Source organism: Gloeophyllum trabeum (genome assembly GCF_000344685.1).
Source record: "Gloeophyllum trabeum ATCC 11539 unplaced genomic scaffold GLOTRscaffold_00002, whole genome shotgun sequence".
Lineage (NCBI taxonomy): Eukaryota > Fungi > Basidiomycota > Agaricomycetes > Gloeophyllales > Gloeophyllaceae > Gloeophyllum > Gloeophyllum trabeum.
In genome coordinates this window covers 1138788-1162002 of record NW_006920411.1, presented here as the reverse complement: position 1 = coordinate 1162002, position 23215 = coordinate 1138788, and the positions used below count along the sequence as shown (strand labels likewise).

General features: G+C 51.6%; 9 protein-coding genes across 9 annotated transcripts; 3 read left to right on the top strand and 6 right to left on the bottom strand.

The window, feature by feature from the left end:
* Positions 1–992: 992 nt before the first annotated feature.
* GLOTRDRAFT_54871 (RCC1/BLIP-II protein) lies at positions 993–2842 on the top strand. The gene is made up of 3 exons (XM_007863664.1): positions 993–1495; positions 1546–1776; positions 1830–2842. Exons 1-3 carry the CDS (start codon positions 1235–1237, stop codon positions 2694–2696), a joined length of 1359 nt encoding a protein of 452 aa, XP_007861855.1. The 5' UTR covers positions 993–1234; the 3' UTR covers positions 2697–2842.
* Positions 2843–3262: 420 nt separating this feature from the next.
* Positions 3263–3563, top strand: GLOTRDRAFT_109557 (uncharacterized protein). Its single transcript, XM_007864019.1, has 2 exons — positions 3263–3404; positions 3460–3563. Exons 1-2 carry the CDS (start codon positions 3281–3283, stop codon positions 3534–3536), a joined length of 201 nt encoding a protein of 66 aa, XP_007862210.1. The 5' UTR covers positions 3263–3280; the 3' UTR covers positions 3537–3563.
* Positions 3564–4213: 650 nt separating this feature from the next.
* Positions 4214–5475, bottom strand: GLOTRDRAFT_32940 (Clavaminate synthase-like protein; the record flags this gene model as incomplete). The annotated part of the gene is made up of 6 exons (XM_007863473.1): positions 4214–4486; positions 4543–4637; positions 4694–4874; positions 4931–5161; positions 5218–5253; positions 5311–5475. Coding segments are annotated over 6 exons (981 nt in total), but the record flags the coding sequence as incomplete, so codon positions are not given.
* Positions 5476–5914: 439 nt separating this feature from the next.
* GLOTRDRAFT_113919 (uncharacterized protein) lies at positions 5915–8096 on the bottom strand (the record flags this gene model as incomplete). Its single annotated transcript, XM_007864018.1, has 7 exons — positions 5915–6056; positions 6107–6186; positions 6239–7281; positions 7331–7510; positions 7564–7764; positions 7849–8008; positions 8061–8096. The coding sequence occupies 7 exons, from the start codon at positions 8094–8096 to the stop codon at positions 5972–5974; spliced, it is 1785 nt and encodes a 594-aa protein (XP_007862209.1). The 3' UTR covers positions 5915–5971.
* A 997-nt stretch (positions 8097–9093) lies between these two features.
* GLOTRDRAFT_109556 (uncharacterized protein) lies at positions 9094–9688 on the bottom strand. Its single transcript, XM_007864017.1, has 4 exons — positions 9612–9688; positions 9504–9557; positions 9347–9454; positions 9094–9290 (listed from the first exon to the last, which is right to left on the bottom strand). The coding sequence occupies exons 1-4, from the start codon at positions 9612–9614 to the stop codon at positions 9189–9191; spliced, it is 267 nt and encodes an 88-aa protein (XP_007862208.1). The 5' UTR covers positions 9615–9688; the 3' UTR covers positions 9094–9188.
* A 520-nt stretch (positions 9689–10208) lies between these two features.
* GLOTRDRAFT_98271 (uncharacterized protein) lies at positions 10209–11018 on the top strand. The gene is made up of 3 exons (XM_007864016.1): positions 10209–10341; positions 10402–10579; positions 10949–11018. The coding sequence occupies exons 2-3, from the start codon at positions 10403–10405 to the stop codon at positions 10964–10966; spliced, it is 195 nt and encodes a 64-aa protein (XP_007862207.1). The 5' UTR covers positions 10209–10341; position 10402; the 3' UTR covers positions 10967–11018.
* A 1509-nt stretch (positions 11019–12527) lies between these two features.
* On the bottom strand, positions 12528–14642 carry GLOTRDRAFT_125451 (HSP70-domain-containing protein; the record flags this gene model as incomplete). The annotated part of the gene is made up of 9 exons (XM_007864015.1): positions 12528–12692; positions 13076–13168; positions 13237–13506; positions 13559–13643; positions 13694–13926; positions 13994–14026; positions 14083–14417; positions 14481–14528; positions 14585–14642. 9 exons carry the CDS (start codon positions 14640–14642, stop codon positions 12528–12530), a joined length of 1320 nt encoding a protein of 439 aa, XP_007862206.1.
* Positions 14643–14948: 306 nt separating this feature from the next.
* GLOTRDRAFT_125450 (uncharacterized protein) lies at positions 14949–16706 on the bottom strand (the record flags this gene model as incomplete). Its single annotated transcript, XM_007864014.1, has 5 exons — positions 14949–15524; positions 15580–15714; positions 15770–16039; positions 16098–16472; positions 16524–16706. 5 exons carry the CDS (start codon positions 16704–16706, stop codon positions 14949–14951), a joined length of 1539 nt encoding a protein of 512 aa, XP_007862205.1.
* Positions 16707–16866: 160 nt separating this feature from the next.
* Positions 16867–20080, bottom strand: GLOTRDRAFT_103193 (uncharacterized protein; the record flags this gene model as incomplete). Its single annotated transcript, XM_007864013.1, has 11 exons — positions 16867–17301; positions 17363–17656; positions 17729–17887; positions 17980–18159; positions 18212–18308; positions 18361–18521; positions 18571–18775; positions 18832–19028; positions 19077–19256; positions 19315–19533; positions 19586–20080. 11 exons carry the CDS (start codon positions 20078–20080, stop codon positions 16867–16869), a joined length of 2622 nt encoding a protein of 873 aa, XP_007862204.1.
* Positions 20081–23215: the final 3135 nt, after the last annotated feature.

Sequence of the window (23215 nt, the reverse complement as noted above, 5' to 3'; positions counted from 1 at the left end):
GAAAGCTGTGATAGACGCATGATGTAGATTTCTGGATGTATGTCGTGCAAACTCGCCCTCTTTATTTTCAATTTGGCAAGGGGCCAATGCAACTAATTGTGATTGTAGATAGTACATGGATACTCAACTCACAGCCTGGCAAGCCGGTAGACCACGCGAACACAGATAGCATGGGCCACAAGAGCGAAATAGACAATAAAAAAAACCGTTGCATGGGCCCGAATCCAGAAGGCCCTTGCGTAGATGATGCACGCCACAGTGCTGATTGCAAGCTAATTATGAGCACGCTTGAACCTGGCGGCGCTGTCGTCCATAGCGAGCGGGAGGGGTTAGGTTTCTGTCCCGCGGGGAAACCTAACCATGGCAGATTGATGGCAGAGCTTACCAGCCACAGATCTGCTACGTCATCCGAATGGTAGAGCTCACCATGCGCAGATCTGCTACGTCATCCCATGTGAATTCTGCACGTGCAGCCATAAGTTCGCCGAACGCGTTCGCGAACGCGTTCGGCGGGCGAACCTCCCAGTCGACCGGACGTTCTCTGACACTGACAGTGATAGTGACGGCGAGAAGGATGGGTGACTCCCGTGACCTGTACCAAAGACGCGTTCGTCACGTGCAATACCTTTCCCACGAGGCAAAAGGACGCGCCGAGTTTAGTCAAGCCTGTTGTGGCGAGGTCTTGTTCTTGTTCTTGTTCCACCACCATCCACTGGTTCAGTGGTTCTCCGTAGTACAAGACCGCGATACTTGGTCCCCTCAGGTAACTAGCATATGTGGATCTACCGTCTATCTGACCTAAGGCAGAATCCAGCGTTCAACTCCCTCATTCCGATAGAGGCACGTCATGCCACCCCGTCGTTCAGCAAGGGCACCATCCGCTAAATCAGCAGCTAAGCCTGCCTCTAAAGCTTCTGCGAAAGATACGGATAAACCAGCTCCTCGCAGTCGCAGTCGGGCGCCAGCGAAGAGGGCTGCCTCTCCCGACACATCCCCGTCACCCCCGCCCGCCACGAAACGCACTCGTACTGTGGTTACAAAAGAGAAGGAAACCGTCACCACTGTCGAGAACAATACCACGCGGGGGAGATCGGTGAAGAGGACCACCGCCGTTGACACGACCGTAGTCCCGGCCAAGAAGTCGCGGGCGAAGACGCCTACTGCAAAGGCGGAAAAAGAGGCTGCACCCAAGGTGGCTAAGGAGCCCAAGCAAGCGAAACCCAAGCCTGCAAAGATGCAGGCTCCGTACTTCAATCCTCTTCCCATTCCTCCCGCGCATATGCGGCCGCCGTACCAATTGTGGGGTTGGGGTGCCGGAAATTTCGGTCAACTAGGGATGGGCCCCGATCTCCTGGGAGAGTACCCCAAGCCCAAGCGAAACTTATGGATCGAAGAGCAGATTAAGAAGGGTACCTTTGGCGATGAAGAGGGTGCCGGGTTGGAAGCGATTGCAGCCGGCGGTATGCATACTATTTTTATTGATGAGAAGGGAACTGTGAGTAGATTACCCGTCATCATTCGTGCACGTCGCTGAGTGTATTGCAGGTGTGGTCGTGCGGCGTGAATGATGAAGGTGCTCTGGGACGTGTCACGACTGACGTCCCAAATCCCGAGAACCCGGATGAGAAGTTAGATGTGGATCAGCTTACTGCAACGCCATATCCTCTTCAAACTTTGATAGATGAAAATTTCCGCGCTGTCAAGATTGCGGCTGGCGACAATGTATGCGCCGCCGTCAGCACTGAAGGTGAACTCAGAGTGTGGGGATCGTTCCGGGTCAGTGCATTCTTGTTTCGTATTTAGAGCGTTCTATCTAACGCTAGCCACAGGACAATCAAGGTTCACTGGGCTTTTCGAGCGAATCCCAGCGACAGTTCCTGCCTGCACCTATCCTAGAGTTGAAGCACCATTCTGGCAACGTCGAGAAATTCGTATCCGTTGCATCAGGAAACAACCATCTCCTGGTTCTCACTACTCACGGAAACGTGTACACACTCGGAGCCGGCGAGGAAGGCCAGTTAGGCCGGAAAGTCATCCAGCGCCGGAAAATCCACGGAACCGCTCCGGAGAAGATCGTACTTGGTACTCGCACTCGCAGAGCCAAAGTCGTAGGTGCCGGCAACAATGCCTCATTTGCTGTGGATGAACGAGGCGTTGTTTGGGGTTGGGGTTTGAATACCATGGGCCAGACCGGCACAGGTTACTCAAACGCCTCCGTCGATGGTGAAGTACACTCCCCGAAGCAAGTCGTTGGCTTGAGTAAAGAAGAACTGGACGGCGACGAGGTGGTACAGATTGCTGGTGGGGATCACCACACGCTTTTCTTGACCGCCAGCGGCAAGGTTTACGCATGTGGACGATCGAACGATGGGCAGCTTGGCCTCGCGAAGGATGATCCTGCCTTCAAAGACCGGGAACACGAGAACTTCCTCCCAACCCCCGCTCTTGTGACGTTCCCAGACCCCAGTGATCCGGTGGTCCAGGTATCCGCCGGCACCCATAACAATTTGGCTGTAACGGAAGGAGGCGCACTCTATGCTTGGGGTGCGCAGACACAGGGTGAACTCGGCATTGGAGATGATGAAGAAGCGTTGACACCCACGGTCATCGTGAGGAAGCAAGGAGGATCCTGGTCCGCGCACTCTGTTTCATGCGGGGGACAACATACCATTGCGCTTTTCAGGAAGAAGAGTTAGAGCCTCTGATACTATAAGGACTTTGCGATTTTGCCTGCTGTTGTATATTTATTTCACGTAGTCACAGGTAGTTACTGTCTCTTGTGTACATAGCGATTTGTAAAGAAAATAACGGAGAAATCAAGGAGAAATTGACAAACGCGTGATCACGTGACGGACGCGTCAAACGCGATTTGGATTCAGGCCGTGACTCCGCTAGCCAGTAGTGGCGGCGGGCGCGTCCGATCTTCGGCACAGTCTATCTTGAGGCTTCAAGTGACCTTACCGATTCATTGACGATGCCTGCAGTAAGCACTGAATACAATTATAACGGGCTCTGCTCACACTGATGCGTACGGTAGACCTGAGGTTCGAGTCAGCGCCTTGTACCAGAGGGTTATACGTACATAAATGCAAGAACATTCGCGTCACAGAAGGCTAAGGATATAGTAGACGATCTTCTGGAAGAATCTGACAATCGCAATCCGGATAAGTTTGACAGGTACATCTACAACCGTGCGTCTCGTAGGATGCTTTTATTTGCCTCCTGCGTCTTAACTTACCCCGCTGTGAGCAGGGTATTACAAATTTACAATTATGGAGTCATGGAACTGGTACACGCCAAGCTGAGTACCATCCACACGCAGATCGTCAAGAAGCAATATGAGGAAGCCTACTACGCGCTGGAAGCTCTCACCATTATCCAGGACTTTGTTCCGGCATGGAAAGGTGAGCAATGCTGAAGTGGTACAACGAGAGCACAAACACTGACTTGCAAGTATAGGACTCCCCGACGCACTGCAGAAGACCCTGACTGACATGGTCTATGGGGCTTGCCTCGTGACGTCCTCCGGGAGCTGAAAGCAGCGGGCCAGCTCGATACGACCCACTTCCCCAGCCTCGAGACCCTTCTGAAGGGCGCCGCAGCCTGAGGCGAGATCATGAAGCGCACCTGGGGCGAGTCGGACTACGACATTGTATGCAGAGGCGGCGGCGAGAGGCTCTTTGCCGATAAAACAGAAGAAGACAAGGCGTTAGAGAAAGCCCATCTTGAAGAATGGATCGATAGCTTGGACGAGGAAGATAAGAGGGGGAGAAAGAAAAGGATGATAAGGAGTAGTGGGATGGCGTTGCCGACAAGTGCAAGGACCGCAGTTTCGCGTTGACCCGAGTGTGGAAGGAATACAAGGATCATCTGGCGGTTTCCCCCAGGTTGCCATTCAAGGGCCCGCCTGTGGGATCTCACGGAGTGGACGGAAGATGAAAGTGCACCATTTTTATTCAAGAATATGAACTTGTCGTGATTCGGGGGACAGACTTCCCAGTCTCTCCCCCTCCATTTCTCGCTTATCTCATGCTTGCCTACATGCTTGTTATACCTTATACTGCGATGTGGTTTGAAGACCTCCCATGTGTAAATGTAGAGAACATCTTATAATATGTACTGGTTACATAACATTCATACATCCACCGGCAATTCACAACTTTACTCCCATAACCTCCAGAAATGAAGCGAACCATAGAGACACGGGAATAAATCAAGCATAGGTCTCCCCCAGCCTCCTGACAATGTACTGCTCCGTCGTTACAGGCTCATACTTGGCTTCCTTCCCACAGTTCGGTAAACACGAGATAGTGGCGTCAAAGTTGGGGTTGCAAAAGAAAGCGATGGACTGGCGGGCGGGAGTGATACTCTCGGTCTCGCTCACTTTCTTCGCTGGAGGAGCGACTACTCGGTGGAGGGTAGAGCGGAGGACGTCGTTGCTCCAGCGGGCGAGAAGGTCCCCTGCGTTCACTACGATCGTGCCAGGCTAGCGATATAACGACGTCAGCCTACCTTTCCAGAGACTAGATCCCGGTCACTCACAATGGGCGGCGCGGGCTGGTATTGTTTCGTGTGAGGATTCTGCACTTCAAGACCGCCCACCGAATCCTGGAACAATAGAGTCAAAGTTCCATAGTCTACCAGGGCATTCTGTCAGTTTTTGATATAGGCGAAACCTACATATATCCCGTACCTGAATGAGCACCGGCTCGGGCTTGGCCTTCTCGCTTGAGCAGCGATCTTCGAACAGGAGGATAGTTCAGAAGCCGGAGGTTATGCCACTGTCCATCAATCTTATCCTGGAAGAATGCCTCGTCCAGGTCAAGGCCGAGTGCAATCGCGCGCATCACGACCGTATGCAAGTCATGGCATGTCTGTAAAAGCGCATTCACCTGCCGTCCATGGCACTTTCTGGGGCAGAGAGACGTACCCTGAAGAAGTCCAGCATGGTCTGTTTGAATCCTGGTGCATCCGTCTCCTGCGGCCACATGTTCCTCCAGGTAGGATCCCAGTCCCGTCCGATTTCCATGCTCTCCTTGGTGTCTGGCGCCTTGGCTCGAAGAGCTGCGATCTCGGCGGGGTCTTGTACCTGGGTTACTCGTTCGCGGCCCACGCGGACATATCCACGGTTGGACCGAGGATCCTCCCATGCCAGCTTGTCCTGTAATCCACAGTTATATCCAGGCAGCGGTATACCCAAGTATCACCAGCACTCACCTTGACGTCCTGAGGCATATTAAAGAATTGCGCACTCTACCATGTTCAGTGAGGTGAGGTAGGCATAGAAATATCCCCTGTTATTCTGCGTACCTTGTCGAATGCATTTTTGACCTGCCACTCTGGAATCCCGTGCCGGTCCAGGTATATGAATCCGACTTCTCTGAAACCGTCTACTATGTCCTGGGCTGTTTTCTTCTTCTCGTCATTCGACTTGGCTTCCGTGAACCGACTCAGGTCGATAAGTGGGATCCGGAAATTGGAATCAGCCTTGACGTCCTGGTTTTCATCAGACTAATGGTCCGGTCTTCAGATGCATTCCGCTCATACCTCCGCAAGAGTTGCAAGTGTACACCGTCCAATTCTCCTGGGCAACGTACGCCGAGTGGCGCGGACGACGGTGGCAACGGCGGCGACCTGCTTGAGGGCCAGCATTTTGCGGAGGGTGGATGCGGGGAGGAGGGCAAGGGCGAGGCGCCCCCCGCCGTTGCAAATAAATAGGCACGCATGTATGTCTATCTTATCGCGCTCGTCAAGCGTAAACCAATGACTAGGCCTGCGGCACTTTCCGATCACTTGGTGCCTCTCTAAAGTATAATGCTGTGCTATCCACGCAGAACCTCGACGCGCCGAGAGGGCGTAAACTTCGGGCTCATCGAAGGACTAAGACGAAATCCGTTGCTTTGCAATACGGGTGGCTGCCACCAAATATCATGATCGGGAACTGATGCCAGGATACATAGCGAGGACTTTATCATGGCCTCGAGAACCCGAGGGCACTAGGAGAACGTAGCCGTCTAAACAGAGCCATCATTGTCTTGCCGCCTTCCGGACCCCACCTAGCACGAACATAAGTTCCTTGACATTACCGTCAAGAATAAAGACCTACTCTCCGGCAGCAACTTCCTGGCAGCACTGTTCAAACTCTTCCGAAACCGAGACGTCGTCCCACTTCTCCACAACGTAGTCCTGGAACATACGATGAGACATATGGATGTGTGAAGAGGGAAACCAGACAGACCTCCACGAAAGAGTGCAGCTCGTCCCATACAGCGGTTGCCAGCAGTAAGGCAAAGCTCGACTTGGGCGTGATGGTCGACATTATATGTTCCAGCGCGAGCGAAGCCAGGCCAGGCATGGCGTAACGATGAGCGACCTGGTACATCGACAATGCCGATGCCGGTGGTGGTGGACGCGTAGGGTGCGGATGAGGGTCAGGGGTGGAAGCAACGGATGGAGGATGTCTGTGTGTAAGAGGCGATATAGGATAGTGCGCGGAGGGAATAGCAACGGGAACAGGGACGGTTTTGGTACGATGAGATACAGAGGGTGCATCGGGGATCGGGATCGCCACGGAAGTCGAACCTACAGCGGGTCCCGCCCCTGCACCAGTACGCCGAGACAAAGTCGACGACGAGGTTCGCGACATGCTCTGCTGAGAACTGGGCGTCGTTTTGGCTGATGCTGCCACCTTGGACCCGGACGGCGTAACCGGCGCAGTGGTTGTCATTGGCTGCTTACCCTTCGTTCCACGACGCTCGCCACTAGACCTGGCGCTTTCTGCGCTGGTAGCGCTCCTCGCGTCGTCCCTATTGACCTCGTCAATGATGATATTCTTGTTGAACGTCTTCCAATCCCACTCGCTGCTGCCACCGCGACTGGTCAGCCATTTAGCACTCCAGCCCGCGCCTACGCCATCCACAGCAACCCGAGGGTCATCTGCCTCTTTGAAGAGCAACCAGTTGGCGTACACCCATTTCAGTAGCCAATATATGGTGACAAAATCTGCTTCTTCCACCACGACCGTGAAGACCTTGCGTTCACCCGCGGCGGATGCATTCTCGGAAAAGGCGGAACTTAGCATAGTGGCGAAGTATTCAGAGCGACGAGTGAGGATATCCGAATGCGCGAAGATGATGCGTTTCCTGGCAGTAATGTGAGAGTGGAACGGACCATGCGAGCATGACGAGGATGAGCGCCGGCTTGTCGAAGTGTTTGGCGAAGCCGGCGATGGCGGCGGTTGCTCTTGCCGCTCGAGACAAACAAATCTCACATCGCCGGTATCTGCAACTCTGGTTAGCTGCGATCCGGGTATATTAGGTACTTTGCTTACTCGCATTATCAAGAGAGGCTTCAAGCCCCTCGAGTAGGTCTCGAGGGACGTAGTATGCGGACGACTGTTGGGGGAAGAAGGGGCCGGTGGGACTGTGAATTTGCACGCATATAACGAACGAGTCTGTCTCTTCTATCCTAGGAGACTCCAGTAACTGCGACAGTGGCGGTAAAGGACACTCTTAAAAGCTGTCATTCCTGATCATTCCGCGACGGACGTGAGCAAAGGCTTACCCCAAACTTCACGTTCCTGCCGGAATATCCAGTCGTTGTCCCAGTGCTCCCATACCCAGTCCGCCCGAGCTCCCCGTTCTCCAGCGCGGTCATCCTGACACTTGATTGCCGTCATCATGGAGGCAGACATTTCATAGTCATGCGCATAGTCGACCAACAAGGATGTCAGAAACAGACACAGTGTCGGTGTCCGTCCGTCAGCTGGGGGGGACCGAGCTGCCAAGCCAGGTCTATTGAGCAGGCGCCCTAGACAACTGCTGGACGCGTGTAGTATTCGTTACTGACCTATTTCCAGCTTGAACTTGCCCTCGCCAAGTATAGGAGACTCTTTGAATATGTCGAAGTCATCTTGTTGGCCCTCATTATCCGATCCTTCGTCGTTGGCCGTGCCACCCTCCACGAAGTCTCTTAGCTTATGAACGTCGCGCACAATCCACTCAAACGCCTGAGATACATTGAGCTATACGACAAGACCCAGTAGGGGAAATAAGACATGCGGTAAAGTTCCAGTGCCTCATTGCTTCTTCCTGCATACCGGTAACACCAGTTGGCTTTTGGGTACTCGTTGAGAGAGGCGTTCCGAGTCTGGATGAGGACCTCGGGTCGAATAGATTCTGGACACCTAACGTCGGAGTAGACGCTCCAGCCGAGGAAAGCGACACAGATGAGCTGGAGGCACGGTGGGTGTACGTCGTCCAGGGAAAATGGGGACGAGACAAAGGCGATGGCCGACCAGGAGAAGAAGACAAAGGAGATGCTAGGCGGAAGTGTTCAGACATCCTCCTTGTGCACGCTTGAGTTCCAATCACTCAGTTGGACTTCGAACGTGACCTTAAGTCAAACGCGCTAAGACAGTCGGTCCAGTATAGTGAACCTGAAAGGAATCTTTGTCGAAGCATAGGCGCTGGTGAACGGTAGGTAGCAGTATACCAAAGCGGCTGGGCATCCGTGTGAGACGGAGATGTCATTCTGCACCACAGGCACATCTCCCCAGTAGGCCACAACTTGAAAAATGCGCTACGGGAATGGTATAGCTATGTATTATGTGTCAAGCAACATTACGAGCTGTGTATGACTATCCAAGATCTTGTAACGTTGGGGAAATAGGTACGAGGACGAACCGAGTCGTGAATGCTATAATACGGACACCGGGAGATGCCGAGACCACATGCAGGGGGAGGGGGGGGACCTCGGAGCCCTTAACTGAGATTTATTATCAGTTAAGCGCCCAGCCATCTGGGGTAAGGGGGCTAACAGGTAGGTATCTGGCACACCATTGGGTACTTTTGAGTAACCTAAATGCCTTTCTGAAGTATCCCAGAGGAAAGCGGTGAGAAAGAACGACCCCTGGTAGCGATCTTCAGAAAAACATATGAATTGTGACCGACGTAGATGTGACACCCCCTGTGACAAAGTAACCCTAACCCTTGCTTGCTATGCGACATGCCTTCCCTTTTATGTACCGTGAGACTGTCCCACGGGGGGAGGGGGGGTCCCCTGGAGACCCTTAACTGAGATTTGTGGCATGTGGTCGAAAATTTTATTTCTGTCTGCCCCTTGAGTGAAAGATATTGGACCAGAAACGTGGCAGGGATAGAATCTAATCAAGGCAGAATAGCACCACTTCAGGACGCAAGGTCAAGGTTGGTCAACGTCGAGAGGGGCGTCTTCCGCGAGTATAGGAAAGAGCGCACGGTGCACTTTCTTTTGATCACGAGAGCTAAGTCCTATAAAAGACGGAAGAATGAGCGCGGAACATCTAAGTATTGCGTTTAGCGCGCACCACGACCAAATCTGAAAAGCGTCGACGCTTCGTGACCTCCGGAGACGAATCACTGGTCTTCAACGCCTGTAAATTAGATGCTTCTTGATTCGGTTCCCAGAATTCGTCCTACACGGCCCGTTCACCGGGGATCCAAGGATAGAGAAGTTCGACCTACCCATGTGACGGTCGCCACAAAAGGAGGATCGTCGTATCTGTAGTCCACAGTGGTCTTCGTCACATGAGTTCACAGAATTCATGTCATCGTACCAGTAGAACACCTTACCATGAGAGGCTCTTCAGAACGAATCGGATAATGGGCTGAATAGGTATGGCAGTTTTCATCCCAGGACGACTGGTACGGCGGAGGACGAAAAGGATCAAAGGCGTCGTTTAACACCAGAGTGAATGAGGGATAAGCAGGCTCGAGGCGCCGCGACATTGAAGGTTGGCTGGTAAATGGCAGCAACACTGGCAGGCAAGATAATTTCCGAGGGCAGAGTCAGGACGTCCACCACAAGGTAGGGGGTTAACCAAGCCCCGGTGGTTGGGCAGCGCTGGTTATATAGCCAGACAACTGAATGACGGCGATCTACAAAAATTTGATAAAGCGGGATGTCCTAGAATATTGGCAGACAGCGTTGCCCTTTCAGGGTCGACCGCAAATTAGACGACCCTTCGATAACGTGTTGTTGCTCCAGTATTCCGGGACTAACAGATCCAGAAGTAGCGCCGCCGAGAGCTCGTTGGCTAGAGACGCCCGAATCGTTACGGCATTGCAGACGCGACTCGTTCTAAACGTCTCCGATGCGCAAGAGGACACTAGACTTGCCTTCGGCTGACTTCATACGGATCCTGGTCTCAGACACGGTAAAGCCACTTGCCTTGCCTCTGTATCGGTCCAGACAACGGAGAAGTACGACGAAGGAACACGGGACCAACTGCGGGACGCCTTCCAACCAAGCCCCATCTTGCAACGCGCTATAGTGGGATACTGACAGCATAGTCAAGCCGTTCTTCAATACACATGGCCTCAGCATACTGTCGGGAGAGCGCAGAGGAGGAGAGAGACACACGATGACCGACGCCAAATCGATCGTCGAGGTGCGTACGCTGGCCGGGACCGGTGACGCTGGATTTACTTCCGTGTCCGCGCAATTGAGCGCGTCTGGTAGCCACGCTCAACGATCACGGCCATCTGGTATACCTGGCATGCAGTACGTATCGGATTTATATGACATACGATCTGCGTCCCTAGTCCTCAGTCAGCCTTCCACTCTAACAATATTATGACGGAGGAAAAGACATGGAAAGGCGGGCCCGCAGTCGAGTCACGACATGTGACATGGTCACGCATCGCAGCATAAAGCGCGATGCCGCGCAAGGCGCGTCTTTTCTTCTAACTCTCATCAGCAATAACAAGAACTGAGTCATGTACTCCTTCAGAGCCTGCATCAAAGTTCCTGGTGTGATCAAGACAAGAACATCCAAGATCGTCCATCAAATCGGTGAAGATCAGCACTCAACAACTAGAAGCCAACGACACTTAACAACCAGAAGCCAATGCCACGAAATATACGGTCCGACATGCGATGACGACCAGTCGAATAAGAAAATACTCACTGCTGTGACATATTGTAAGATCCCCTCCTCGAATAAATCGATGTTTGTCCCAGATGCAATCCGACCTGTGATCACGAACACCGAGCCTATCCCAGCAACGACACAGTCAAGGCCCCCGATGATACATTTTGAGTAAGAAAACGTTTCAGCCATCGCGTACCGAGCAAATGTCTTTTTCGACTTCGTCATGGTGGTCGAAGCCAGAAGATCCGCCGACAGAACAGCTAGCAGCTGTGGAAGATACAGAAGATGATGCAGAAAGAGACACCGACAATGCAAGACACCAGCAAAGTTCTGGAAACTGTTGTGCAATCCCGCTCTCCATCGTCGCCAGAGGAGATATACCGGACTGGACAACCCGCTGGTGCTGTACTGCGTCGAAGACGTTTGTCAGTGTCAAAGGCAGCATCCAACGAGTCAACGGCAAAAGTAAACCAGCGAGTGGTGGAAGCGCCATCCAGATAAGCGGATCCTGCGCGACCCGGGTCTCGCCTCGCGCGTCCCTCGGCAACCGGAACCGCACCGAGCATTGAAGCCCACCGCAAAATCACGCCTGGATTTGTTTCCATCTGGCTCTTTCATGTCGCTCAAAACAGGTTGTCATATCTTCCAGCTATCGACGTCAAAAATTAGGGGGTGATTCCATGTTTCCTACGATTTTCTGTGCATTTCTTCTGATTTTTGGCCTTTCGGTCGCCGCCGGGAAAGACTCCGCAACGAGTTTCCGTCCGACCACCGCTGGACTTCCCCTGCGCCGCTCAATATTGCTGTCAGCTGCAACACAGACAGCCTGGTCTTCCCAACATTACCGAACTTTCTGAGCTAGCATTTGGGCACCCGAATCTGACGGCGAAATCCACGCGTTGCTCCTTGCACGACTTGTCTAGACGGCCAGCTCAATATGGCCTGCGCGTTCTGCGTAAATGGCGATTTAGGTCCCATTCCAACCAACGCCGACTGGAGGACCTGGATAACCGGCTGGTAGTGGAGGCTGGATACAAGCAGTTATTGTGACGGAGAAGGTTAACACGGAAATCCACGTCAGTGGTAATCAGACCCCCGTTGTCGGAGAAAGCCGGCGCCCATTGCGATACATTGAAATGTATTGCAACCCCCGTAATGTAACGCGATATTGTAATGAGTCGTGAGAAAGGCGGAACCTCATAATGGCAATGCAATGCTCATTGCAATGGTCATTGTGACAACGTTACAATGAAATTAAGATGGGATCGTGATGCAAAGGCGAGGACCGCAATCGCGATCGAGACAGGGTTGTTGCAATGACGTAATAATACAAGAACAGCATTGTCACGCAGTTGCAATTCCGAGGCCACTATTACTAACTAATAGGAGAATAAAACAATTACTGACCCTCTATCCTTTATTTGCCGCTCCCAGTTGGCCATCATGATTAAGTGGCTTGACATGGATTCGAACCAACAACCTTTAGCAGACATAATTATATATAGAACAGAACTTACAGAGTTGAGACTTAATCCGTTAGACGATACACTATATACTAGGGAGAAGCTCGATAGCATATATTCAGCCTACAACTCCTGGACGGGTAGCACCTCTTCTATTGCCGCATCTCCCGGATCTGCTCGTAGGGGCCGGACTCGTCGGCAGCCTGTCCCTTGACCGCGATCTCACGCTGCTCGTCAACGAGCTCTGCACCTTTTCCTCCCCGCGGCGTCCAACTGATCTCTTGAACTTGTACATGGCTGTACATGGCTGTAACAGTCTAATTAGCACATGTTTATACTAGACGGCAGTAAATGAAGCTTAGCAGTTACGGGTCGGAACACTGCTTGAAGATGTCATTATCGGGCTGAGTGTCCCACTCACCATCAAGGTGAACTCAGTTCGGGGAACACCCCTTGGACGCGGGGGAATGCCAACGAAGTTGAATGAGCCGAGCAGCATGTTGCTTCGGACGAGCTAAAGCTCGCGCGCGTGCACCTTGACCTCGATAGCGGTCTGGCCGTCTGCAGCCGACGAGAAGGTCTGAGACTCTTTTGTTTTTTGTCGGGATTGTGGTGTTGCGCATGATCAGCTTGGTCATGATACCGCCGAGCGTCTCGATACCGAGAGACAGGGGCATGACATCGAGTAGGAGAATCTGACGTTGCCAGCCAGGACACCACCCTGGATAGAGGCACCGATGGCGACGGCCTCGTCAGGGTTGACATCTTTGTTGGGCTCACTGCCGAAGACGCTCTTCACGATGTCAATGACACGCGGCATATGCGTCAGCAGTGATGAATGGCAAGTTGATCTCCGTCCACGACGTCGACGATCTTCGCCTTCTCAGGCGCCTCACGGATACGCTGGATGGCCATGCGGTCCTGGCTCAGGTCCGTGCCGGTCTCCGTCTTGAACTCATTGAGGATGTGGTTGATGAGCACCGAGTCAAAGTCCTCACCACCCAGGTGGGTATCGCCATTCGTCGACTTGACCTCGAACACGCCCTTCTGCATCTCCAAGATGGAGATATCAAAGGTACCGCCGCCCAAGTCGTACACGGCGATGACCGATGACTCCGTCTTGTCGAGAGTCTAGACCATAGGCGAGAGCAGCTGCCGTGGGCTCGTTGATCACGCGGAGGACATCGAGACCGGCGATGGTACCTGCGTCCTTCGTGGCTTGCCGCTGGGCGTCGTTGAAGTACGCGGGAACAGTAATGACAGCGTGGCTGCGAGAGAGTTAGGCGAGAAACCCAAGAAATTCACCAAACGTACTTACTTGACCTTCTTGTTCAGGAACTGTTCCGCAGTCTCCTTCATCTTCATCAAGACCATTGATGATAATTGCTTGGTGGGGGACTGGTCCATTGATAGTGAAATGCACGGGTACACCCATGGGTGTCCCGGCGCGTACCCGTATCGCACCCGCGTTGAAACCCGCGTTGACGGGTCGGGTACGGGTACGCGGGTACCCGCGGGTTTCGGTTTCGAGAGCACGTTGAACGACGCGTTCTCGAGACCCGCCGGGTCACGGGTACGGTCAAACGCGACCCGTACCCGTACCCGCCGGTACCCTTACCCGCGACCCGCACGGGTTCCCGTAACCCGAGGACTGGAATAACGTCAGCACTCAAGTAACCCCCAACGCAACGTCCGCGGAACACTCACATATGTCGCCTTCTTCCCTCCATCCTCAACCAGGCGCCCGTCTGACTTGGGCACGACCTTGAACGGCCAGTGCTCCATATCCTTCTGCACCTCGGGGTCCTTAAACTGGCGGCCGATGAGCCACTTGAACGTGTAGACGGTGTTCGCCGAGTTGACGATCGCCTGGCGCTTCGAGGGGAGCCCGACGAGGCACTCGCCGTGCTTCGTGAACGCGACGACGGACGGCGTTGTGCGTGCGCCCTCAGGCTCGGCGTTCTCGATCACACGCGAGCTCTTGCCCTCCATGACGGACACGCACGAGTTCGTGGTACCCAAGTCAATACCGATCACAGGGCCTGGCGGGTAAGTAGGTAGCTTCAGCGTCAGTCTGACTGCATCTGTTGTAGTGTTCTACATACCTGGGACTTTTGTGTTCATGTTCCGCGCAATCATGGATTGCGGAATGCCTGCATCACGAATACGGTCAGAAACAGCCCACAACACGGTCATCCGCGGCACTCACAAGTATAGTTCTTGCCGTAGGGAATAAACGTACCCATAGAATGGAAAGTAGAGAACATGTCAAATGGTGGTCAATGGAGGTGGAGGAGGAAAAGAGAGAGTCAGTGTTTCGCAAGGACCTGGCAGCTGTTCGAGGTATCACCCACACAACATGTCAGTATACTGGTTGCGAGCGTGGTCCAGGTGGTGGCTGGAAGCTAGGCGACATTGGCTGAAACGCGATCGCAACAAGATTGACTTAGATCAAGATGCCACTTGATGTGGCCAAACCCATTTCAATCTTGTAAAATACGCTACTTCGGACGCTAGTACACGAAACAAACTTGAACAGTGAATGACTATCCCAACATCCACATAGCGCCTAGTTACCGATGCTTGGTGCTCCGCGTCTTGCGAGCGTTTGATTCAGCGGGCTCAGCTTGCTTGCCCTTGGAGCTCGGCTTCGACTTGCTGCCCCGCGTCGAGTGTGCCCGCCCGGAAGACCCTCCCTGATCAGGCTCCGCAACAGCGGGGGGACTGGTATTGACTCCCGTGCCTCGAGATGGAGGAGAGACTGAGGGCTGGGACAGACAAGTGTGTTCAGGGGGTTCCGCAGGACGTTCGTGGTCAATGACAGACAACCGCTGTCCGACGGCGGCCGCGAGATCATTGACGTTGTCGTCCTCCTCTGACTGATCGACAGCATCAAGAGCACGTACAAAGTCCTCGACGAAGTCCTCGCCGTTCTCATCACCCGATCCAGTTTGCATGACCTCATCAAGAGATATGAAAGCAGACGAGAAGAGAAACCGGTTATACATAGATATGGTGTCTTGGACAGATTGATTGTCCATGCCGGCTATAATCGAGTTCTTGTACCTTGTGAAGAGCTCGGAATAGTTGATATGCGTTGTCTTTCCCGTTGCAGAGAACTCGGTGTCGGGAGAGAGAAGATATATAGCCTGTAGAATGCCACTGTCATCAAGGACAATAATTGATGAATCAATGGCTACGAACCGCAATGGCAGCCCACGCAATCGCACCAGGCGTGATCGACGTGACATTCCACTTCTTGCCGTTCGTGTCCGGCCCTCCTCGTGGTTTATTCGAAGAGCCTGTAGGTAACTTGCCCCAGAGAACGCACCAAAGGAGCTGAGTGATTGATGTTTTAGTTGTCTTAATCAGTTACAGGAAGCAGAGTACAAACATTGAATAAAGCCCTGTTGCGAAACACATATTTGAGATTGCTCTCTCGGAAGTGCCGCGGGACACCTTCAAACAGTACCGGCAGCCAAGATGGGTACTTCGGTGATGTGGTATCATACTTCAGCAGTCGCTGCAGTTCAGGGCAGTTCGCTCGGTCATTGCCATCCGCCAGATGGTTCTCGGTGACACCGAGACATTTGAAAATCGAGACAGCCTGAGTACTCAGCTTGTGGACTAGCGATGCCCGGCTGTTACCACCTTTTTGCCGGAACTGCCCCAATTGCTTTCGTATCAGCAGCTGCGACAGTCACCGCATGAGAAGTACGCACCTCTTTAGTGAAGGACGAGTGGCCTTCCGGCCCAATCATCTCATGTAAGTTCTCCGGAAGGAACATATACAGCTCCTCCACGATGGCAGCTTCCCGCATCTTGTCCGATAGGAACCTTCTTGGACCAATGAGCACTACTTCACCTTCCGGTCGTGCCCTGCTGAACAACTCGGCATTCGGCCACGGATCGTGCATGACATTGTACTTGCGTCCGCACATCGCGATATCGTCTAACCGGGCCAGGATTGCTGCTGGGACCTCCTTTCCACGTTCTTTCCTATTCCTGAGCTTCAATTTGAGCTCAGCGACCTGGCCAACAAGCCTTTTGACGTCTTTGAGGGCTTTACCCTCGCGGAGCTGAGATGCTTGTAACTCCTATCCTCTAGCGATCAGTAAGTCGTAGAAATAAAATCGCGCCGGCCATACCGCAATGAGTTCAGCCTTCGACAAGCGTTCGATATGTTTCCTAGCACCAGCTTCGGCAGCAAGGTCAGACCCGTTTGCCTCAGACTCATGACCTTCTGCTTGTGCAGAGTCACTTTCCACCTCACTACTTGGAGGCTCAGTGTCTGAGAAGCCGTTGGGCGACGGGGGCCTTTGGCGCGGCATTTTCTGGCTTGTGTGACTGACGTGGTCGCAGTGAACAGAAGCGGCGACGCGCCACGCCACACGGATAACTTACAGGCAGTGCCACCTCATGCTTACATAATCTCAAATGTGGCAGTTCTACCTTGTAACATGAAATCAATCACAGAGTAGAGATGAAGCACTAATTATTATACATTTCTTTAAGCCTAAGGAACATATCACCATCAATTACATCCACTGGGAAGAAATCCCCACTACGGTTAAAGTCTGGGGCAACAAAGGCACCACGGACAATAGTCTCCAGTGAGATGAACTCTGAATCTATCCTATGCTTTTCACGCAAGCGATGGAATCCCAGATCCTTATCGGTCTGGCGAAGAATTCCAGAGGCTGCATCCAGAGGCTGCACCAGAGCAAGGGGATAAGATCTTCCCTCAACCATGCAAGTGAAAACATAAACCAGCTTAGCAAAAATATTACCTGCCACAGTGCTTACTATGACTGTATCATAGCGCTCATGGCGATAGAAATCTGGACTGCACCGCAGATAGTCTGTCTTTGCTCGCCAATCGACCATGCTTTCATAAGTGACTTTGACGAAGCGGTGCTCCTTTATCTGTCATTAAATATCTCGATGGTTAGCAATTCTATATAATGGAAGATTGAATGTAATTCACCTTATCAAGTTGGCTGAATCGTACCATACGATCTTGTGGAGGGCGTATGCCATGTGCAGGCAAGAAAACACTGAGAAACTTGCCCAGCTTTATGCGGAAGTTTTTGAATGCAGGATCCTTTACCTGCTGCTCCTCCAGGGTCCGGAAGGAAACAGGAGGCTGAGGTGATCCTAAGGTAATATGTTTCAAGCCTACATCAGCATACTCGTCTGGTGGTTCATTGAACTTGTCCAGGTATTTGACCTGCTCCCGAATAAGGTCAGAGACAAATGCCCAATGGTCCTGTTTGAGTATCTGGTAATTTTCATAGTGGGAGAGAAAATATCACTATTGGTACACCTGCAGACTCATAGAGAGCACACCCACTTGTCCTGCAACCTCCTTAAAATTTGAATGATGATATGATTCCTTGATAGGTCCATGCAGCTTTTCATTGATCTTCGTATTGTAGACCCGGGTGGCACCCTTCGTACGTATGTCACTGAAGACATGCTTGTGTGTATGTGCTTTTGGAAACTCCCAATTCTTTTCATTCCATGGACCAGGAGGTTTGGGAGTGTCCACATATTCCTAGTTTCATGAGAACTGCAATTACGGATTAAAGAAATCAAACAAACCTGCAGCTGCCGAGAAAATTTGTCCAGAGCATGCTCTCCTGCCCCTATTGTTTCTTCTGTGTGAACCTCTAATGCCAAGTATGCATCAACCTCAAGATATGTTCTCAGACATTGCAGCAATAGATGAACATGTGGATGTTGTCGGCGGTCGAACAGGTTGTATATGGCAAAGAGAAGCATCTGTAATATCCTTGTATTTTCAGTGTATATGGCACTAGTATTCAGGTTATACCTTGGACATGTCCTCATACTTTGAACCATCAGTGAACTTCGTCTTCATCACTTGATCAAAATGGTTGAAGTCACGCCACCGGGGCATTTCTGACATCCTGCCAGATGGTTTTTCTTAGTAGTACCCAGCTTAGGGCAAAAAGTCCTTACTGCTTATCAAGCTTGTCTCCAGCTGTTCGGCCTAGGTCTTCAACATATTCCTTCAGTTGTGGCCATATATGACGCCCAAAGAGGCCTCCATGATAAGCATGGAGCCGATCAAAACATAGTGCCAGATATGGATCTGAGAGGCAGATCTTCCAAAAGACATTCTATAATTCATGTCAGTTGAATATCATAGAACAATTCAGGGGGTCATACAAATGCTGCTCTCAAACCATAACTCTTCAATAATTTCTCAGCATCCACTCGCTTCATATTTTTTGCACTCTCATAGACCCTCCGCATGGTTGCAGTGGTCCGCAGCTCATGTGTTTGAGAAATATCATTGAGCTTGTCAGCAGGAACAAGGCAAATCGGACATGGACATAGTCCACGAAACCCCCGTATCAAGGCCATAACACATCTCCAACCACTGTTATTAGTATTTGTTTCTGGAGAATCCTCAATTAAGTTACTCACTGCTCTTCATAGTCAGCAGATAGTATGAGAATGATAGGGAAAAGGAGCCGTATTATTTTGTCTGCACATTCAAAGGCATAGCCAGTGCGAGCATACTTCTCAACATCTGTGAGCAATTTGTAAAATGCTTCGTGCCACACAATTTGCTTGAAGTCGGCAAAGCTTGATTTCCCAGAGTCCTTTGGACTTTCCTTCACCTAGTTTGGGTTATATCAAGTACGCAGATTGATTCTATATCCACATACTATAGGGAGCCATCCTACAACCCGCCCACCCCCAACACCATTACCATTTCGGACTTCAATATCCAGGTTGGCAATGCGAGCGACAACAGGATATCCCATCTCAGTCCCAAATGAAGATAATTTGGTCTTGTCTGCATAGAGGATGAAGCACAATGGCTTTCCGTCTTTTGGAAGTGACGACTGGCAGTATGATCAGCATAATGGTTTGCAGTAAATTGATTCAGGCAACCATCCATACCTGAATATCCCACCACCGATCAGCAGTCCAGGGCTCATGAAGAAAACGAGTGAAGTGGGAACCATTGAATTTGTAGCAACGTTGTGCATCCCAGTGCCAATATGGGATGAGGTGTTCCTCTTGAAGTAGGTCCAAAGCCCAGTTCCAGAGGGGACGGTAGTGGACTTCATAAGAATGATCTTCATCCCCATAGGGCATAGTGATAGTTTCTACCTCAAACTTATCCCACTTTATATATAAAGATCATGCACCCGAAGCATAGCTAACTTACAGGAGTACACTTAAACGACGCAGCCTCCCATGTTTCACACACCTCAGCATGGTCACGTAAAGTAAATCTTTCACCTGCGACAGCCCGATGGCAAAGCCTGAAAAGTGTATCAGTCTCTGCCTTCGTGAGCCGAGCCTTCAAGGCGAGTTCCGCAAATTCAAAGTCCAAGCGTGACCGGAAAGGGCGCCACGGCTCTTCGTCCGGTGGCGGAGGCATTGGATCGGGTGCCTGCTGGTATTCAGCAAAATGGTGAACCTCAGAAGGTCGGCCACTGCTTGGGTGCCACTCCAGCTTGATATCGTCAAGTTCAGGCTGGTCTGGCGCAGCAGAAGTAGACGTGGCAGCGGCGGGCAGGCTTGCCATCGCATCCATGCGGGATGATGGTGGTGGCAGGTCGAAGGAATCTGCAGTCAATGACAACCAACACCATCGAGGATAAGGAACATCACTCACGGTCTCCCCCTGATGGACGTTGGAACTCCATATCCGCAGCATTGACGCGGCCTGGGACACCTAATGAGAGAATTGGAGACAAGACAAGACGGGTGCTTACCTATGCCAATCTCATGGACAATCAGCCCTGCCTGCGACTTCCGAGCTTTCTTTGCAGCTTGAGGATGCTCAGTATTCCCATCATACGGAGATCGTGCAGATCACTTACCACGACGCTTTTCCTCTCCCTTCCGGACCATCTTCTCTTCGTATGCCTTGTTCCGCTCCTTATCAGTGCGATCGCGCTCACATTTGCGTTCATGGCTTGAGAGTCCTGATGCACCGAACAGTCGCCCGCAAATCCGACAAGCCTTCTGCGCCGGAGTTGCACGATGTCGGGTGGGCATTGCGTGAAGACGATCCGAGTTCTTTATATACAGCCAACATACATACGTACAGCAATCACAGCAGAGACCCAGACCGGTCAGTCCGTCATGCACGAAAGCAGCAGATAGGGGAGTATTGGAGATACGACCTGAACTGGCGGCGGTACCCATGTCACAATGTCACCGGAATAATATTGCAAACCTCTCGGAATCAAGGCCGTCATGTCACATCTGCCTTATAAGGTCATTATGAGCCCGTTGTGACACCGAGTCCATTACAATGGACTCTGGAAATCTCCGACAGTGCTGTTTGCAAACCCCCTGCCGACTCCCTCCACCCAAGCGAAGTCCTTCATTCGAGCTGCATTCCATGTCATATGATAAGGAATTTACCTATCGGGACAGAAAGAGCGTTAGGAAGAAGTAGGAAATGCTCCCGTCAGCGAGACATCCAAGACTCGAAGATGAAGCTGGACAAGTCATTTGTGGATGAAACTATAGGAACGTGAGTTCATCCTCCTGGATAACGCAGCTCTCTGACTTATATTTTGGATAGACCCATCTCAGAATAACCCCCAATGACAAACTACTCGGCGGGCCACACAAATCGCTCCGTACAATGGTACCCCTATTCCTTGCGCGCTTATAGTCTTCATGAATGCGACGGTGGGGCTGTCCGTCGTCACTCGCTCGTGTAATATGGCCTGTATGCTAGAATTCCACGACATATCGGATATCACGCGCTGCACTCACCAGAAACTTGGGTCCCGGCCCCCGCACTCGAGCGATATCATTATTATGAGCGGTTCGATTTTGACTATCTTACTACCATTTATCCCAAAACCTCACAGGAAGCTTTTCGCTAGGTATCGACACTAGTGGCGACCAGCAGATGCAAATGAGCCCCGTTTAATTGCCATTAACACTGTAGGATTTCGGAGAACCAATCGCTCCTCTTCGCGCTTTGTTCCGAAAACTAGAACTCGAGGATAATCGGGTGTACACGGGCATCGGGCCCGAGCCTGATTCGCTCGAAGGCGCTCAATCGCGCTTGGTGTCATTCTTGGTACGCCTCTCCTCTTGTCAGGTTCCCATGGCAGAAAGAGTGATCACGCGGTCGAAATTTCGCGGACTACGGTTAGCTTTCGGAGAGGACACTGGCACTCACTGCCCATCGACTGTGACTTGTCATGCACAAGCCAGAGGGAGGTAGCTAGTACAGGCGTCTTTTGTTGTATCAAGCCTGATATAAATATTGGCTGTACTACCCCCTTGCTCTAAACTTCCGAAGCATTGAACTGGATGTTCATTGTTCGTGATTATAACATCGACACTCGCTTTGGAAGAGATGTCCGATCGTTGTGCAATGAGACGGCGTCAAGTTCCATTACAGCCGTTTGCAGATCGATAGACCACCAATTCAGAAAATCGCGTATAGTCGGAGTGGGTCGGAGTGGCTGCCAGGGATGTCGGAAGAAGGTGGGGAAGTCCAAATGGTCTGATTTCCGTCTCTCGGGGACTTACAATTGCTTGTCCGACGTGGTCCGACTGTAAATGATTTTTGAAAAGTGGGCCCATCAATCTGCAAACGGCTGTACCAGACTTCCATCTTTCTGAGACTGCCATCGCCATACAATACACGTGCAGGTTAGGGTTCGAAAGATACCTACAGTGCCTTGCATAAGAAACTGAACATCGCATTTCCGCGCGAGTTGTTTGTTCGCGCCAAATATACCCTTTTCGGGTAGGTCCGGGACCATTTGTTGGGCAGGGACTCGCAGATGCCCCGAGAGGGCTCGAAAGGCTTCAGAGAATGATAGAAATGTATATTCTACAACTACACTAAGGGCTGTAAATCATTATAGTCTTGCCCTAGCTGTATGCCCAGCTAACCCTCCCTCTCGATGGGTCTTTGCCGCACATTTGCCGATACCCGAAAAGGGTATATTTGGCGCGGACAAACAACGCGCGCGGAAATGCGATGTTCAGTTTCTTATGCAAGGCACTGTAACACGTCGCTGATCACTGTACATGTCCACGCACATTGCCAGAATCAGAATTGTCGGAGTTGGTAGCGTCATTTTAAAATTTAGAGCCTGAGACCCACAAATTCACTTAGCAGAGTAGTCAGACTTATTCCCGCACTCAAAACATCCGTAAGTCGGCTGGCACTGTTCAGTATAACAGACGAGACCCCTGTGCTTGGAATGGTGAGCTGCTATTCCAAAGCTCAGACGCTGGGGACGGCAAAAGACCCGGTTTGGAGATGATGTCGTCGACATCTTGCCTTTTCTAAGCGCTCATTTGTCGCCTTTCTAGGCAACTTTCGCGGTGCAGTGGTGACCGCCGTCGTAATTGCGGAGCGGACACCTTATTCCAAACCAAAGCTTAGTCTAGTCCTAAATTTCGCTGGTATTTCTTCCACCGAATATGCTCTAATATGCAGGATTCGTATTGAGCCCGGGAGGACTATCGGGAGCGGAAGCAAATTGGCAAAATTGACGACGGCCATTGCCGAGGAGCGAACTTCTTGAATCTTCAGAACTCGAACGCGAACGCGAGCTTGACGCGCTGAAGTTAATCTTTTGGAGTTCGCTGTCTCGTGTCACGAAGTAATTTTATTGCTCTAATGCAGGCGTTTGGACTAGCTGAAGCTATAATCTGTATCGTATAGACGACAGTGCTTGTTTTGGATCTTAGCCGCAACTCGAACTATGACCCCATCGGCGTTCCGCAATGTCTGGCTGGGTGTATGTGCGCAATATCCTGCTGAGCCAAATGTACTCCTATTGGAATGTCTAGTAGGCTATCA